The 16,097-nt window shown below is 37.7% G+C and overlaps 1 protein-coding gene across 9 annotated transcripts in view; it reads right to left on the bottom strand.

Annotated features, from left to right (window-relative positions):
• FRYL (FRY like transcription coactivator) overlaps positions 1–16,097 on the bottom strand; it is a 244,559-nt gene that overhangs the window by 33,544 nt on the left and 194,918 nt on the right. For all 9 annotated transcript variants that reach the window (XM_004268286.3, XM_033425475.2, XM_033425476.2 and 6 more), the window contains 8 exons: positions 15,916–16,037; positions 14,879–15,069; positions 13,278–13,372; positions 11,608–12,215; positions 11,201–11,298; positions 7,505–7,675; positions 5,446–5,586; positions 1,933–2,130 (listed from right to left, as the gene is read on the bottom strand). In XM_004268286.3, the coding sequence (XP_004268334.1) occupies positions 1,933–2,130; positions 5,446–5,586; positions 7,505–7,675; positions 11,201–11,298; positions 11,608–12,215; positions 13,278–13,372; positions 14,879–15,069; positions 15,916–16,037 (1,624 nt within the window). The remainder of the gene's footprint in view (positions 1–1,932; positions 2,131–5,445; positions 5,587–7,504; positions 7,676–11,200; positions 11,299–11,607; positions 12,216–13,277; positions 13,373–14,878; positions 15,070–15,915; positions 16,038–16,097) is intronic.

The following is a 16,097-nucleotide window of genomic DNA, read 5'->3' as shown; positions in this document are numbered from 1 at the left end:
CCTCCAGACTTCCAAGGAGGCCTATGCTGATACCACCACCACCTCTGCGTAATTGTACTTGGACATTTACCAGGTGATGGTGATTGTTTCTGTGCCTCTCTCCCCCTGCTATACGGGAGTCCCTGGACTGAGTGTGACTCATCACTGCTCCTCTAGTATATCTCCAGTGCCCACACAGAGCAGGTACTTGGGAATTTTTTGAGGAAACAAATTGAAATTAACTATGTGATATAGATAAAATGTTCTGAGGATTCGTACCACCGTTTTCAACAAAATAACTGTGACACCATCAGTTTCTGACTCAGAAGAACAGCAAAGCCCAGTTTCTCTATCATATTCCCATTCTATGTATTCCATGTTAGAAATTCTCAGGTGATAGAAACCAAAACATTGGCAGTAAACATACTTTCTATCTTAAAAAAATAACCAATAAGCTCTGGATAAATTCTAAGACCAAGACTAAACTGCAAAAATATTTTTTAATCTATATAATCCTTATCAATTAAAACATGAGTAGATCTTCAGCTGTTATCTTTCTCAACTCCCCCCACCCCCCAATACTTGATCAATAACTTCTCTCTTGAAAAATTCCTGCCTTGGCTTGTGAAAGACCATTTCGATGGTACCAAAGCCAACAAGAGTGGGCTGAGTTTCTGGAGGAGAAAACCCAAAACTGATGCTCTCCGCAAGGGTCAAAAAATCTTTGCATGCGATTTGTATCGATATTAATATGTAACATAGTCAGGATTCAGGTTCCCTCCGGACTGGGGGGCCCTGCCTCAGTCTAGCCCTAACATGTAGGGCTTCTCAAATCTCAGTTTATTTTAGCCTCATTTTTCCTTCCATGATTTCAACCATCCACCTATATGACACTGAAAACCCTTAAACTTTTTCCTTCCGCCCAAGTTTTCCTCTAAAACTTCAGATCTCTTCAGGTAATCAGCACCTCCGTCAGTATGTTTTTTGGTCTCTTCAGAGCCAGGATACCCGAGACTGAGCTCATCACGCCCTCCTTCCCTGCTAATACCTGTTCTCCCTGCATTTCCATCCCCTTTGAAAGGTACCAACACTCACCAAGTTGTTCCAGCAAATGTCCTTGTCTGTTCCTTACTTAGCACCTCCTCTCCTTCCCATCAAACCCCATCAATTACTTCCTCAGACTTTTGAAAACCATCCCTTCCCTCTTTGTTTCCTCTGCAGTTGCCTAGGGACACAGTCCAACATTATCTTTTACCCAAATTACTGTAAGAGATTCCTTAAAAATTTCCACCCCGCTCCTCCCTGGTCCATTTTCTATCCTGTTGCCAGAGTGATCTTCCTAAAATGCAAATCCTAATATTTCCTATTCCAGCTAAAAATCCTTTAAGAGCGCCTACTGCTTCAAGAGAAAACCATCTCGTCAGACAAGATGCCAGTGACCTCGCGGCTCCCTATGCCTTCAGCTTCCTCTCTCATCCTACTCTATACCTCCATCCTCTGTACTCCGTGCTCAGGGTAGGCCACAGTAACTGGATGGAAGTTTCCAGAGCGCTGCGCTTTCTCACACTTACAAGCCTTCATTCACACATGCTGCTTTTTCTTGGATTACTCCCCCCTCCCCAGACTTCCATATATACCTGTCTAGGGTTACTTATCTCTCAACACGCAGCTCAGATCAGGTTAGATGTACATGCTATATATTCCTATAGAACTTCGAACCTACTTCCAGCCAAAGCACTTATCACAATGTTTATTTGCCTATCTCCCCAAAAGGCTATAGGCCTTCTCCCCTGAGAGCAGTCTTCTCCCCACTCCCACCCCATTTTCATGACACCTGTCACAGCATCTACTGCTGAGTATGAGCTCAATCAATACTTGTTGAATGACAGAATGAATAAATGAAGAAACGAAAATTTCTAATAGAGCACCTTTATCAATCTCTGAGCATCTTACCTCAGATATATCAAAATGAAAATCTAAGGTCTTCCCAGGCAACTCCTTAGAGACGTTATTAAAAATTTTAGTGAAGGATATTTCAGGAGAACCTGTATCTCCTCCGTAGGTCCTGGGGATATCGTTGGGCACGACAAGGCTTGCCGAGCGAGACACCACCAGTTTTAAGATGTTAAGGGCTTCCTTCCAATAAGGACTCTGGTTTCAAAAAACAATAGACAAATACATATTTAACTAAGAACAAAAACTTAGTGTACACTGTAGACAATGAAAATCTTATTTCTACAAAAACTCCTTGTAAATTATTCATTTTTACTTTGAGGTACCTAACAGAGGGTCTGAGTTACAAAAGGAAAGAAAATAAGTTATTATTTGTACCGTTAAATTTATGAGATATTATACATATAATAATGCTACCAGCTCAGAATATTTTGCATTTTTCCCAATAAGTGCTTTATAAATATTACGGGTTGAGAAAGTCTAATACAGTAATCTGGCAGTTGGGGTAAACAAAGGGGTTGTATATATATGTGAACTTTCTAGATGAATGAAGTATATGGCTTTAAGACTCTAAAACTTTAAATGTTTTAAGTCTTGGAGCTAAACAATTTTTGATGCATACTTTTTAGACATAAAAATATTAAAATACTAAATAAATTTTAGATTTTTCTTAATGACCCAAGCCCCGAATAATAAGCATAAGTGCTGTGCTAAAACGATGCTCTCAGTGATTCCTGAGCTGTATAGGGTGAACTTTTCCCCCTGTATATGGTGCCTATGTTTTCGAGTTATTCTTCTGCTTTTAGTCTTGTATATTTCTGCCAATATAATTTAGGAATGATTTATGTGACAGACGTATATGTGGAGAGGAATTAATGTCTAATTTAAAATTTAGAACTTTTCTTTTTACTGCCTACTGAAAATCATATAAAAATGACTTTTTTTCTTTCTTGTGGTACCAAAATCAAACTTCAACCTTGTATTATACATATTGTTTCACAGTTGGCAGTTCTGAGAGAGGGAAAATACTACTTAAAAAAGGAAGTGAAAAATCTTTGGCAGAAATGAATTATCCAATTTAGCTAATAACATCTTGATACGAAGACATCTAAAGCATAAAATATTACTAGTAATTAAAAATGTCCACATGAGGCTTCCTTGGTGGCGCAGTGGTTAAGAATTCGCCTGCCAATGCAGGGGACACAGGTTCATGCCCTGGCCCAGGAAGATCCCACATGCCGCGGAACAACTAAGCCCGTGACTACTGAGCCTGCGCTCTAGAGCCCGTGAGCCACACTACTGAGCCTGTGCACCACAACCACTGAAGCCCGCGAGCCACAACTACTGAGCCCACGTGCCACAACTACTGAAGCCTGCGCACCTAGAGCCTGTGCTCCACAACAAGTAAAGCCACCGCCATGAGAAGCACACGCACTGCAACGAAGAGTAGCTCCCGCTCGCTGCAACTAGAGAAAGCCCACGCACAGTAACGAAGACCCAACGCAGCCAAAAATAAATAAATAAATTAAAAAAAAATGTTCACATGACACTGTGACATTTTAAGCACATCATCGTAGAAAACAGTTTATCTTTAACAAAGTTAGACTATGTAAAAATCATCATCATTTTTTTCTTATGGAAATAATTAGGAGCTCTGGGCATTGCAAAATGCTAAAATCTCTTCAGAGATATTTCCATAAATTATATTGGTACTTGTGTTCTAAATGTAAAAGATTATCATTTACATATATATTTGAATATACATATATACATATATTTGAATATACATATATTTGAATAAAGCAGAAGTCACTAACTGGGATGACCTGTCAGCTAAATATAACCTTGGTTTACCCAACATTTAAAAATAAATTTAAGGACTTCCCTGGTGGCACAGTGGTTAAGAATCCGCCTGCCAGTGCAGGGGACATGGGTTCGAGCCCCGGTCCAGGAAGATTCCACATGCCGCAGAGCAACTAAGCCTGTGTGCCACAACTACTGAGCCTGCGCTCTAGAGCCCGCGAGCCACAACTACCAAAGCCCATGCACCTAGAGCCCGTGCTCCGCAACAAAAGAAGCCACTGCAATGAGAAGCCTGTGCACTGCAACGAAGAGTAGCCCCCTCTTGCTGCAACTAGAGAAAGCCCACGCGCAGCAAAGACCCAACGTAGCCAAAACATAAATAAATTAAAAATAAAATAAAATAAATTAATTAAAAAATAAAAAGAAATTTGAAAAGAAATTTGAGACATTTTAAAATTAGGCAATTTTAAAGAAAAACCCAGATTTTGAGCTTCTCTTTATAAATTAGAAAAGAAAAATTAGAAGTTCTGGCCACAGTGGACCTGGACTCCAACACGGCAACCATTCTTAGTCGTGCTGTTCCTTTTAGATGAGGAATGTGCAGTTCACTTAGTCATAAATCTATGCCCTCTTATGGTTACTTGCTGGCCCAGTGGGCATATAAGCTTGTGGTTCTGAACCAAAGAAATGTATCTATGTTTCATAAATTAGTAATTCAATGTGCTATGTATTTCTGCGGGTGATCCAGCAAATATCTGATGAGTTAACTTCTTTAAGCCTTAAGGAAAAAAAAGAGAAAAGTGCTTTAGGAAAAAAATATATAATTGTTGAATGGTGAAGCCTTGCTCCTTAAGAGATAAAAATAGAGAAGATACACAGGGTTACCAAAGAAACCTATGTTTTTTTTTTTAATATTTGCAATCACTGATTTTCAAGGGAATCTAAAAAATAACCCAGATCACCCAATAAAAATACTGAAAAACATTTTGATACAGTTGTGTTACTTTCAGATATGGACCAGAACACAAACTCATTGCAGCTGAGTATTTCCATTTGTAAATTTTGCTTTAGTGAATACAAGTATCACTGGAGTAGAAACACAAAGTATTAATCTGTTAAGGCTCTCAAAGAGGTTGCTCTGTTTGGTCAGTTGTATCCACAATACTGCTCTGGTTGTCAAGGCCTTTCTTACGGATAGTTCTAAAGTGAAATTCAGTACAGACCAAGTTAACTTGTCGCCATTTACAGTTAAACCAAGTCTGATTTTCTACTTTCTAAGTATCTGGCACTTTTTACCAGACACAGAAAGCAACTCTAAAATACAGACTCTTCAAAGAGTTCTTCTGTTTCTAAAAGTAATATCTGTTCATTATGTAGGACTTGGTTAAAAACAGAAAGGTACAAAGTACACTGTCCAGAGACAGTGACTGCTGCCATTTGTGTACATTCCTTCCAGTGATTCCTGAAATGTACATTCGAGGACATAATCATTAAAAATAAAAATCAGGAATCATGCCAATCCTACCGTTCAGATTCTGCTTGACATCACTCACATTGAGAACATTTTCTCGTGTTGTAACTATTCCTGAAAACATGATTTATGAACTAACCACTTCCCCTATCTTAGACACTTAAGGTGTTTCCAATTTTTTATGATTATAAGTTGTTTCGAGATGAACACTTCTATACATGAGATCTGGGGTCACTCACCTGTACATATTTTCCAATAATCTTTATGATCTCCAGATTAAACTGCTTCACTGGGGCAGCGGAGAGGTCAATATGACTCAAAAGACTATAGATGATCTGTAGTAATGATTGCTGCATACTGGACAGTCCTTTTTCTAACAACTGAAAGTAATATTAAAAAGTACACTTTAATCAGGTTAAAGAAAATTCCACAGGATTTACATGAGTGATGTTGAAAACCATAACAGATTTAACCTAAGAGTTCATGGTTAGAGTTATCAGAAATCCAGAGAATAATGAAGGTAAAAGGTAATGTCTATTATTATTACTTGTCCTTGCTGCAGAAAGGAGAATTAGACAGATTACTTGTCATCTTAATCTCAGTGCTTTCTTTTATATCCTTAACTAATTTAGTTAAGCACCATTTATTTTAGGTTAAGAGAAAAACCGCTACACCACCGTCACCAAATAACTAACTACCCGCAAGCCATTCACACCAGCCACTTACTACCTATGTGATCTTGGATAAGTTTCTTATTTCTCTGAGCCTTGATTTTTAAAAATAAAACTGGTAACACTTGCCTCATAGGGTTTGTAGGACAATTAAATTATATATGTGTAGTTCTAAATATGTGTAATTAATTTCAGTACTGTTGTTAGTAATAATTTGAGAGTTATTAATAATCATAAAACAAGGATAACTTACACTAGTAAGAGTAACATTGGAGACAAAGCATTCTCTCTGTAGACTGGAACTACACGGCCCACATGTGGTACCCAGCAGGCCAGTGCCAGACCTTAGAACCCCATGATGGGTCTTCAGGGAGCGCTAGTGTTGCTTTAGTGTTGAACTTTATGGTGGCGCAAAAGTGAAAGCTAGACGAAGGCACTTAAATTCAAAGCCAGTTAAGGAGGTCTGGCTTTATGTTGGCTCTTGTCCTACAGGTGTAGGTATACGATAACCTAGCGATGCGCATTCATTCAGGTTAGGAAGCTCTCAGGCAGAGGGCTCACGCTGTTGGCTCACCTAAATATAAAGTCGATGGGAGTAAACCCACCCAAACCAACACCTTAAAACTCCACACCAGTCCTGAGCACTTTATGATGCTCACCATCAGTGACTTAGCTAAGTTAAACAGTGCTATGAGCAATACTTAAAATGTTTATTGAGTTACAAGTAATTTAAGTTTGTACAGTGTGTTAGGTTTAGCTGCCAGAGGTCAACTTTCTGAAAAGGTACGTATCACTGACAAACATTTTTAGTGACTAGGAATTTCTTCCTTTTGAGGGTCTCCTCGTGGCTCTCTACTCAATAACTTACTTTTCTAGGCACGAAGTTAGTTCTTCAACAAATAAATACAGTCGACCCTTGAATAACAGGTTTGAACTGCATGGGTCCACTTATATGTAGGTTTTTTCCAGCAGTAAATACTACAGCACTACAGGACTCACAGTTGGTTGAATCATGTATGTGGAGGGCTGACTGTAAGTTACATGTGGATCTGACCGTGTGGAGGCTTGGCACCCTTAACTCCTGAGTTGTTCAAGGTGAACTGTATTGACTTTTCATGCTGTTCTATCACCAGATTTAAAAATTCTATTTACTCCCCCCCAAATCTTATTTTACATTAGGAAGGAAATATAGTTTTAATCAAAATTAAAACTTGCCCAGCAGAAATGACTTTGCATGCTGTATTACTATTCTAGAAAGGATCTCAAAGCCAAGAGCTGGTTTTGTAGAAACAAAAAGATAACCATTCCCTAGGATCAAGACCAGGAAAAAACCCATTTGCCTTTTGAAATAAAGGTGAGGTTTATATCATTATGAGCTTTATGTCACTTAAGGACAGTAAACGAGGAAATAAACACTGAAAATGAAAAAAAAAAACCTTTATAAAAACTTCCTCCTTACCTGAAAGATATTACCTATATTTTTCGTCAAAAAAAGATGTTACCTATATTCACTCTCAAAGAAAATTTGAAGATTAATTAGCATCAGTGCTGCTTCTAGAAATAAAATCTATTTGAAAATTTTGCCACAGAGCAGTTGAAAAATCCTTTTTTGGGGGACTGAATTTACCTCTGCAAGATAAGTCACAAGACTAAATGTAGTATCTGAGAAGGAGTCATGCAGGTATCTACACACTACGTTGATCCAGTTAGAACAGTCTCTGGAATACGTGTGCGTACTGTACAGACTCATCATGTGAGCCAGATTGACAAGCGTTGGGCATTTTTCTTCTGCACAAACCTAAAAAAGCAAGCAAAAATTTCATTCACTTAAAGACAGTTAAGTTTGATTTTATACTAAATGTATTTACTTAATGCATCAATTTAGATATATATGTTGAAGAGTTAATGCATTTTATTTCAATATGGTAGAGAAGTTAAACAGAAGAGGAAAAAGCACAAGGCATTCTTAAGAGAATGCCTTAGATCATACGGAGAGGATTAATATGTCAAGCACTTCCGTGGGTGTTAAGTAGTATGGCTTTTTTTCAGTCTGATGTAAAATGTCTTTGGTAAAAACCCAAATGTTTTTGTAAACCCTGTGTGTCATTTCATAAAAAGAGTTTTGTTTTGTAAAATCTATACACGGTTCAGTGCACAAATAACTAAACAGGCAGGCTCAACGTGGGAATCCTCAGAGAGGTTCGGAGCTGCTAAGCCAAAGAAGAAATGCTTTAGTCTCAAGCTGTCCAGGGTATCTCACTAGGGCAGTCAACTGCAGAAGCCTCAACCTGTGTGATACAGTCAAAGGGCTTCATTGGAGGACTGATAAAACGTTTGAGTCCTGCATCTCCAGTGAATGGCAATCTCCAGTGTGGACGTCAAGCTACTCTTCAGGAAATCACCTAAAGCTCTTAAGGTCCTTGGCCAATCATTTACAGGCTACTACAAAGTGTACTGACTTCCTAGACTTTGCGTGATACGGTACTACAGAATCTGAATCAACAAATGTAGGCCCAAGATATGAAAGCATGCAAGAGTATGCAGAGACTAATACAGTACCTTGGAAGTTATTTTATAAAATCATTAAAAGCAGCTGTTTTCATGCCATTAGCCTTTTACTCATAAAACAGACACCAGGAAGAAAAAAGAAAAGTTGTTTGATATTTCTGATTTGTATTTCAAAATATAATAATTTATCACACTATTTTTTTAAAAACCACATAACTTTATAGTTTCAAAATTTGTTATCCTTCAGCAAAAATTTTTATAGTTTAAATTCTAATCTTATCCTGAAGGATAAGGTATTCCTATAGAATTCTTATATTCTTAAAGAATATTTTTTTAAAGAATGATTTTTTAAGAACCTATTTTTTGAAACAGAAGAAAGTTCTTCAGAATAATAGGCTGTGTAATTTTATAGTAAAGCAAATGGCTTAGATTTAATTTTGGAACTTTGGAATTACCAGGTTAAAATACGAGCCAAAAAAGAGTATGTTTTATAACGAACTTTTTTAGCATACTATTTTTGCCATAATGAATAGCTAAAAAGGACAATATTTGTCCTAAGTGTTGCCTCATTTTGAAATTCTGTGCTCTCCAAGGGCACAAACAGTAGAAAGAGTGATATTTGCATAATGAGGAAGCACATAATGGCAGAAAATTATTCTCAACAGTTTAAGTGAGAGAACAATTAAGGAATCAATTTAGTTCACATCCTGCAGGTTGCTGAAAGGCCACAGAGGGAACCTTTGTGTGCTGCTCAACAGGAAGAAAACAGACTTAATAGCAGTTTATGACTATCAGCAAGCCACATATTTGATTTCTTAAAAACATAAAAGATATTTGGGACTTTCCTGTGCTTTGCCTCGGTCAGGACAGCAGAGGCTTGGAGCTCAAGGGCCTTCTATGGCCTTCCAGTCACGCTGTGCTTCTCACCTGACCTAACACTCAGCAAATTACTCAGCACTTCCGCCGCCAATCTCAAATGCTTCTACTTCCCCTATCAAGGGATTTATGCTTTTTACTTTCTTAAAATCCCCAAATAAGCCAATATACATTCTTTCCTTATATTTTCTTTCTTACCCCTCATGTAGAAAAAAATAAAATCTTTGTTTACATTTTCCTAATGGTGTGTTATTAGAATATTAAAATGAAAGTCATTTTAATAAATTATTTAAAAAATCACTTTTAGACCTCATTAATGCAAATACATGTTGTTGGGTTTTTTAGTACAAACCATCATATTCAAAACTAAGATATGTCTCCATGAACTATAATAATGGCTCTTCTTTTTAAATACATGCTGTTAAAATGGTTAAGAATTTCTCCATATCTATTTAGAAATTTAAATAAGGATGGATTCAACAGCAAATTTTATTAAATATTTTCTTGTCACTTATTAAACATTTTCTATCCAGATAATGAAAATGTTCTTACTCTTATTACTGTGTATGTGATTAATTGGGTTGGTAGTCTTTTTTCACTCCATTGGCACCCAGAGATAAATTTGCACTTAACAGTATTGAAATGGGGGCCATAGAGAGATGGGTGTTTTATTTGGTTTTCTAGAAGCTTGCTCCTTCCACTTACTGCTGTGCTACTTGCTAACTGAATCTCAGGTTTGAAAAAAACTGCTTATATAAAATGCTCTTCCAGAGAAATTTACTTGCTTGTTCCCTTCTGTTGCAGACTTCTCTGATTTTTCTCCCAGTGCTTTAGCCAGGTTATCTTACTTATATTACTATTGAGTCACCCCCTCCAGTTCACCTGATTTCCTGTTGTATGTATATTACTTGTAAATTCCTATAACTCCTTCTTGTAACTGTTTGTATTTTCAGCCTGAAAAGTCTTTTTTCCAAGACTCAATGTGACAAAAAAAAATAAATATATAAAATAAAATTAGTTAAGAATTAAGTTTAAGCCGAAGGTAAGGTATTTGTGATCTCTTTATTGTTCTTAAGAGGACGTTACTAAATAGATAAAATGTCAACATCATATGCTTTTACAATTAAGACTAAGACCTATAAAACTTTTAAACAAATGTTCACAAACGATTTAAAAATAGCTACATATGTGTTTAAGAAATATATGATGGGAGGGAAAGAGTCAAATAAGGAAGAGAAAAGAATGAAGGGAGCAGAGAGAGAAGATAAAGAGAATGTTAGAAGGAAAAAGGCAAACATAAAGGGAGAGAGAACTTTCAGAATCAAAAAATACATTATGCCCTCTTCTTCCGCAGGGCCTTTGCACATGCAATTTCTCCTGCCTGGAAAATTTCTACCTTCAGCCCTGCTCTTGTTTCTCATCCTGGGACCTTATTTGCCCTTCAAGTCCACTTAGATATGACTTCCCCCAGGCAGACTTTTGCTTTATGTGTCCCTAGAATATTTTGTTCTCCCATTGCAAAGTCACCAGACTCTACGGTGATTGTCTACTTACTTGACTGCACTGCCATCCTAAGGCCCATAGGGCTAAGGATTCTATTTACTATGATTATCATTGTATTTCCAGCACCTGATCCAGTGCTCAGTACATATCTGGGGGGCAAATGAATGAATGACTTGGAAACTGACAGAGGATAAAGTAGGGAAACAGAGCAGAAAAAGATTCAGACTCAGAGGAGAGCTACTCTAAACAAATAATTTTATTCACTGTCATTTGAGCAGCTAACATATCATTACTATATTACTCCTTCATATGCATAAAAGAATAAAAATTTAGATAGGAAGTGACAGTAAAAGGATTTTCAAGAGACTTCCCCCCTTAAGATAAACTCCAGAGAAAATTCCCTAAAGTGTTATCTTCCAGCATCACATTTGCTTACCTTTGCTATTCGACTAGCTGTTTCTTTGCAAAACTGAGTTGGGCTGTCAAAATGCTGGATTAAGTGAGGCAATAAGCAAAGGATGTTAAGAGGAAAGCCTATCAAAAAAAAAAAAAAGCAAACAATAACCAATTTTATTGCACATTATTTTAAAAATTAAAGGATGTTTTTTTTCATGGTTCACAAAAACCATTTTCTTTTTATTTCCTGGAGTACTTGATCTTCTAAAAAAAAAAAAATTTTTTTTTTTTTTGCTTTTACCAAAGAATTTAAGCTATCTCACATATTAAGAAAACCATAACTGTTTGTGGAAAAGCAGAAATTAGTAGATTTCAAAACCAACAATTAGTTAACATTTCACTATATTAAAGAAAAGCGAAGAGTTGGTGCAATTCAAGTCACATCACCTGACAACTGGGAAGGATCCACCAACGTGTGTTTGGAGACAGCAATGAGTTTACTCAGGAGGTGCACTGTCATTTCCTGTGTGGATACTGAGGTAAAACCCTTAAGGAAGAGCTGCTGAAGGCCTGGGAAATTATTCCACTTCAGTTTGCTTTGTACGGTTTCAATCTTCTCTCGACTCTCTGATTTTTCCAAAGGCAGGTGGATCAGCAGTTTGTTGAGAAGTCTGAGAGCCAGGAGGTATTCATATTCATAATCTGATTCTAATAAAGATGCTGCTATCCAAAAAATGGTGGCCATCAAGCTGGCAGGCTCAGTAGTGGGCTGCACATCATACACGGCTTTCTCTCTCAGGGAGGAAAGGCTTCGAGTCCTCGCTAAGCTACTGCTGTGGTTGAGCCGTCCATCCATTATATCCAGTGTATTACTCCGCCGCCGGTCACCTCTTCGGTCACCAATTAAACTTAACCTCAAAGAGTTACTTCTTGCATTACTGCTATATCCCAAATAACTGCTACTATTAATGGGACTTGTGCTTAGATTGAGTTGTCCAGTGCTTTTCCTGTTAGCTGCATACTTGTTTCCCATTATAGGATCATGGTATGAGGTTCTTTAAAAAAAAAAGAAAGAAAGAAAAAGAAAAGATGAATCCATGCACAATCGCTTCTTTTGCTACATTAACTGTACTCTTGAAAACACTGCAAAATGGTAACTGTTACCAGGAAAAATCATTTTTAAGTATATCTGACTTTGCTTAACCCAATTTCAGTTCTTTCCTCCCTATTAAAATGTACAACAGTATCTTTTCCACTGTGGCTACTTTGGGTTGGATGAGGTTTGATTTGAAGCGAAAATTCTGCCATAGTTATTGCTGATAACTTTCAGCTCTGGGATTTAGTACATATTACGTCCAAAGCAGGCCTCGTTTGTCTCACCCCCAGACTCAAAGGTCCTGATGTCCCTATTTCTGTCAATTCACATTCTTTCCAAAAGAACCAAGCTCAAAAATTTAGTTTTTATTTCTCCTTCTCCCTCACATCTAATTATCATTGATTAAAAAATAATTACAGAATACTTTCTACGTGTACCAGCAGTATGCAAAATGCTAGGAACATTAAAGTCCATGGAAATGGATAAATTAGAGCCTGTTAGTTGCTGTTATGAAAATATTAAGAAAATACTGTGAGATCCCAAAGGATGGAATGCTTAGCATTCCCCTGGGGCAGTTAGAAATACTTAGCTAGGAGGTGATATTAAGACGGGACTTGAAGGATAAACCAATTTGGGATTTGCAAGGAAGACAAAGTTCGAAGAGAGGCTGGTCCAGGGAGAAGCAACAGTATGTGGAAGGTGTGAGTCCCGAGGAGCCTGGCCTGCTGGGGTGACAAGAGGATGTTGAGTGTGGCAGTAATACAGCCTGTCACTGAGGCTGAAGCAGAGTAGCACAGCAGAAAGGTCTCTGACTAGGGTGTCAGAGGAACGGCACTGCCGCATACTAGCCCCGTGAGCTTTCACACGTCTCACTGTCTGAGGCTCATTTTCCCACCGGCAATCCATCTGAATTTAAGGGTAGTACTCTCACTGCCGATATTAGAACAATATAGTATTACACATATTTAGCATTGAAGGTCTAAATACAAGTCTGCCGGTTGCCTAGTTTTTCAGTTCTTACTGAGAAAGGGCAGAAAGAAGATCGTAATGCTTCATGGTTTCAGCCAAAGTATCAATTGCAGATTCCAACGTGAGAAGAAGCTCAATCACAAATCCCTAGAAAAAAAGGCAGATCTTAATTAACCATACTCTGGAAAGAAGAAACTGCAATGCACTTCCTGATGAGATTTCAAAATAGAACAAACTCCACATTAATATTACAAAATAAACTCTTGAGCAACGTGATCTTGCTGATGGATGAGAATGCATCAAACTAATGGTATAAACTGATTATACTGGCAACAGGATGCACCCAAAATTACCTGGGTCAGAAATCTAGGAGCCATCCTTGTTTCTTTCTCTCACATCTAAATTGAATCCATCAGCACCTTGAAAATATTACTTTAAAAATAAATCCTAAATCTGACTTCCGTTTCTATACCTCCATAGCTCCCCTTAATCCAAACTATCATCATTTTGGCCTGGACTCTTACAAAGAGCCTCTTAACTGACCTCTCTTGCCTTCCTAAGGATTCCACCTAGCCTACAGAGTGAGTGTTTAAAAAAAGCAAGTCATATCCATCACCTTCCTTTTAAAACCAATGGGCGGTTTCCCATCGGTCCAGAGTAAACTCCCACCTCCCACCAGAACCTCCTTGGCCTCGCATGATCTGGACCTGCTTACCTCATCAATCTCCTGCCTCTGGAGGTCCCCAACCAGTACGTTCTAGCCACATTGGTTTGCTTGATGTTCTTTATTTTGTTTTATTTTAATTTTTGGCTGAGCCATGAGGCTTGCGGGATGTTAGTTCCCTGACCAGGGATTGAGCCCTGGGCCCCAGCAGTGAAAGCGCCGAGTCAGTCCTAACCACTGGGCCGCCAGGGAATTCCCCTGATGTTCCTTTAAAAAGCCGATTGCTTCTGCCTCAGGCCCTTTGCACTTGTTAGTCCTGTTTCCCTCTGCCCTCTTCCCCAGATTATCACAGGGCTCACTTCATTTAAACATGTGTTCAAAACTCTTCTTCTCAGATGATCATAAATAAATAAATAAATAAATAAAAAATCCTCTCCCCCATCATTCTTTAACCTGTTACTCTACCTTATTACTTTCACAGCATTCATCACTAAGTAAACTTGTATTATACTTTATTGGTGGATTAAAGGCTTGTTTCCCCAATGAAATGTGAGCTCCAGAATGCCAGGAACTTTGTCTTGTTCATTACTGTATCCTCGGTGTCTAAAACAGTGTTAATAAAGTCATGAGTCTGTACAGACCTATGTAAGCTCTCTATTGCAGTATTTCACTTAATTTATCTTAACAAATGAAATTCAGTGTTCTAGTTTACATCTAACTTTAAATTCCTCTTATACCTTGCGGTCATCTCAGAATAACATCCAGGTGTGTGTGATAAAGCTGTTTCTGATAGGCACTATTTAATTCAATTAGTGTGTTATTAAACATTAATTACACAACTTTGTTTCTTAATTCTTTGCTTGTTAGCATCCGACATCAGTAATTCTGTACAACCATTATCTTGCTCTACCTGCCATGATTTACATTTGGCAATAAGTCCTTGACAATGAGGAGTGCTCGATACTTGCTGAAAGAATTGAATGAACTACCTGTGCATCTTCTCCTGGATCCCCTACAGTTTCTACAAGTCTGGAGAGAACATCAGAAAGTGTAGTTGCCGAAAGAGGCTGCTTAAGGGCCCTGAAAATCTGAAAGGATCTCCCAGCATAGTGTCGAGAAGAACAAGAAAGTGCTGTCTGCAGAGCAACCTCGCTAAGATGATGTTCCAAATGAATTCCTTCTGTGAAAGCAAAGGAAACAAGTAAGTGCTTGTTTTTCAGGATATATATAGGGGTTAGGATCAGAGGCTAATAACCATGTTAAACCCAGTGCCAGCACAATACCTGGCAAACTGGGTGGACACTAATATTTCATAAGTCAATGCTTTTTCTTTTCATTAAATTCCATCTGCACTTTAGATGACTCTTCATTCTAATCTCCAGGGAAGTAATCCCTGAGAACAGGGTTTCTCAGCCCCAGCATTACTGACATTTTGGCTAGATAATTCTTTGTTGTGACGGCTATCCTGTGTAGTGTGTGTCTGTGTAGCAGAATCCCTAGCCTCTACCCAAGTGGACACCAGTACTAACCACTTGCCCAGCGCCCCCTAATTGTGACACAAATGTCTCCAGACATTGCAAAATGTCCTGAGAAGCAAAATCACCCCTAGCTAAGAACCACTGTTTTAGATACATTTTACTATAATTTTCAGAATGTGTTAAATTTTAGATCGAAGCCCAAACCAGTATAAAAAAATAATTTGAGTTTGTCATCTCTACCTATGTTCCTTCAATATAATTGTTTCATAATAAACAATTATATTGTAATTTTATTATGCCGTCTTACACCAAACTAAGAACCCCACAGCGTCAAAGTAGCATTCTTATTTTTAAGTAGTAACAGTTTTTCTTCAACCAGAACAAATCTGTTATCACTAGTAAGTAAAAAAGAAAACCTGTCTGAAACTTTTGAAAATTTAGACATGTCAACTTGTCAACTTTTTGCTAAACATTATCATAAGTTTTGAGATCACACTAAAAGACCACCTTGAAAGTAAATACTATCTGAAATGATTATTAAAAGATACCTGAGCTTGACTGCTTAAAAACAGAAACCACATGTTTCAAAAATGTAGTTAACTGCTCAGCACTCTTTATGCTAGGATTCTTGGCAGAAACATCCTCATGGTTCCAAAGGGGCCCTCTTTTTCTGAAAACAGAGAACAGACATGATTCCCTTGGTTTTTAAACTTAATTAAGGTTTAACTCA

This window comes from Orcinus orca, chromosome 4 (assembly GCF_937001465.1).
Source record: "Orcinus orca chromosome 4, mOrcOrc1.1, whole genome shotgun sequence".
In the NCBI taxonomy this organism is placed as follows: domain Eukaryota; kingdom Metazoa; phylum Chordata; class Mammalia; order Artiodactyla; family Delphinidae; genus Orcinus; species Orcinus orca.
Note: the sequence above shows the minus strand (reverse complement) of the source record. Positions and strands in the feature narration are given on the sequence as shown.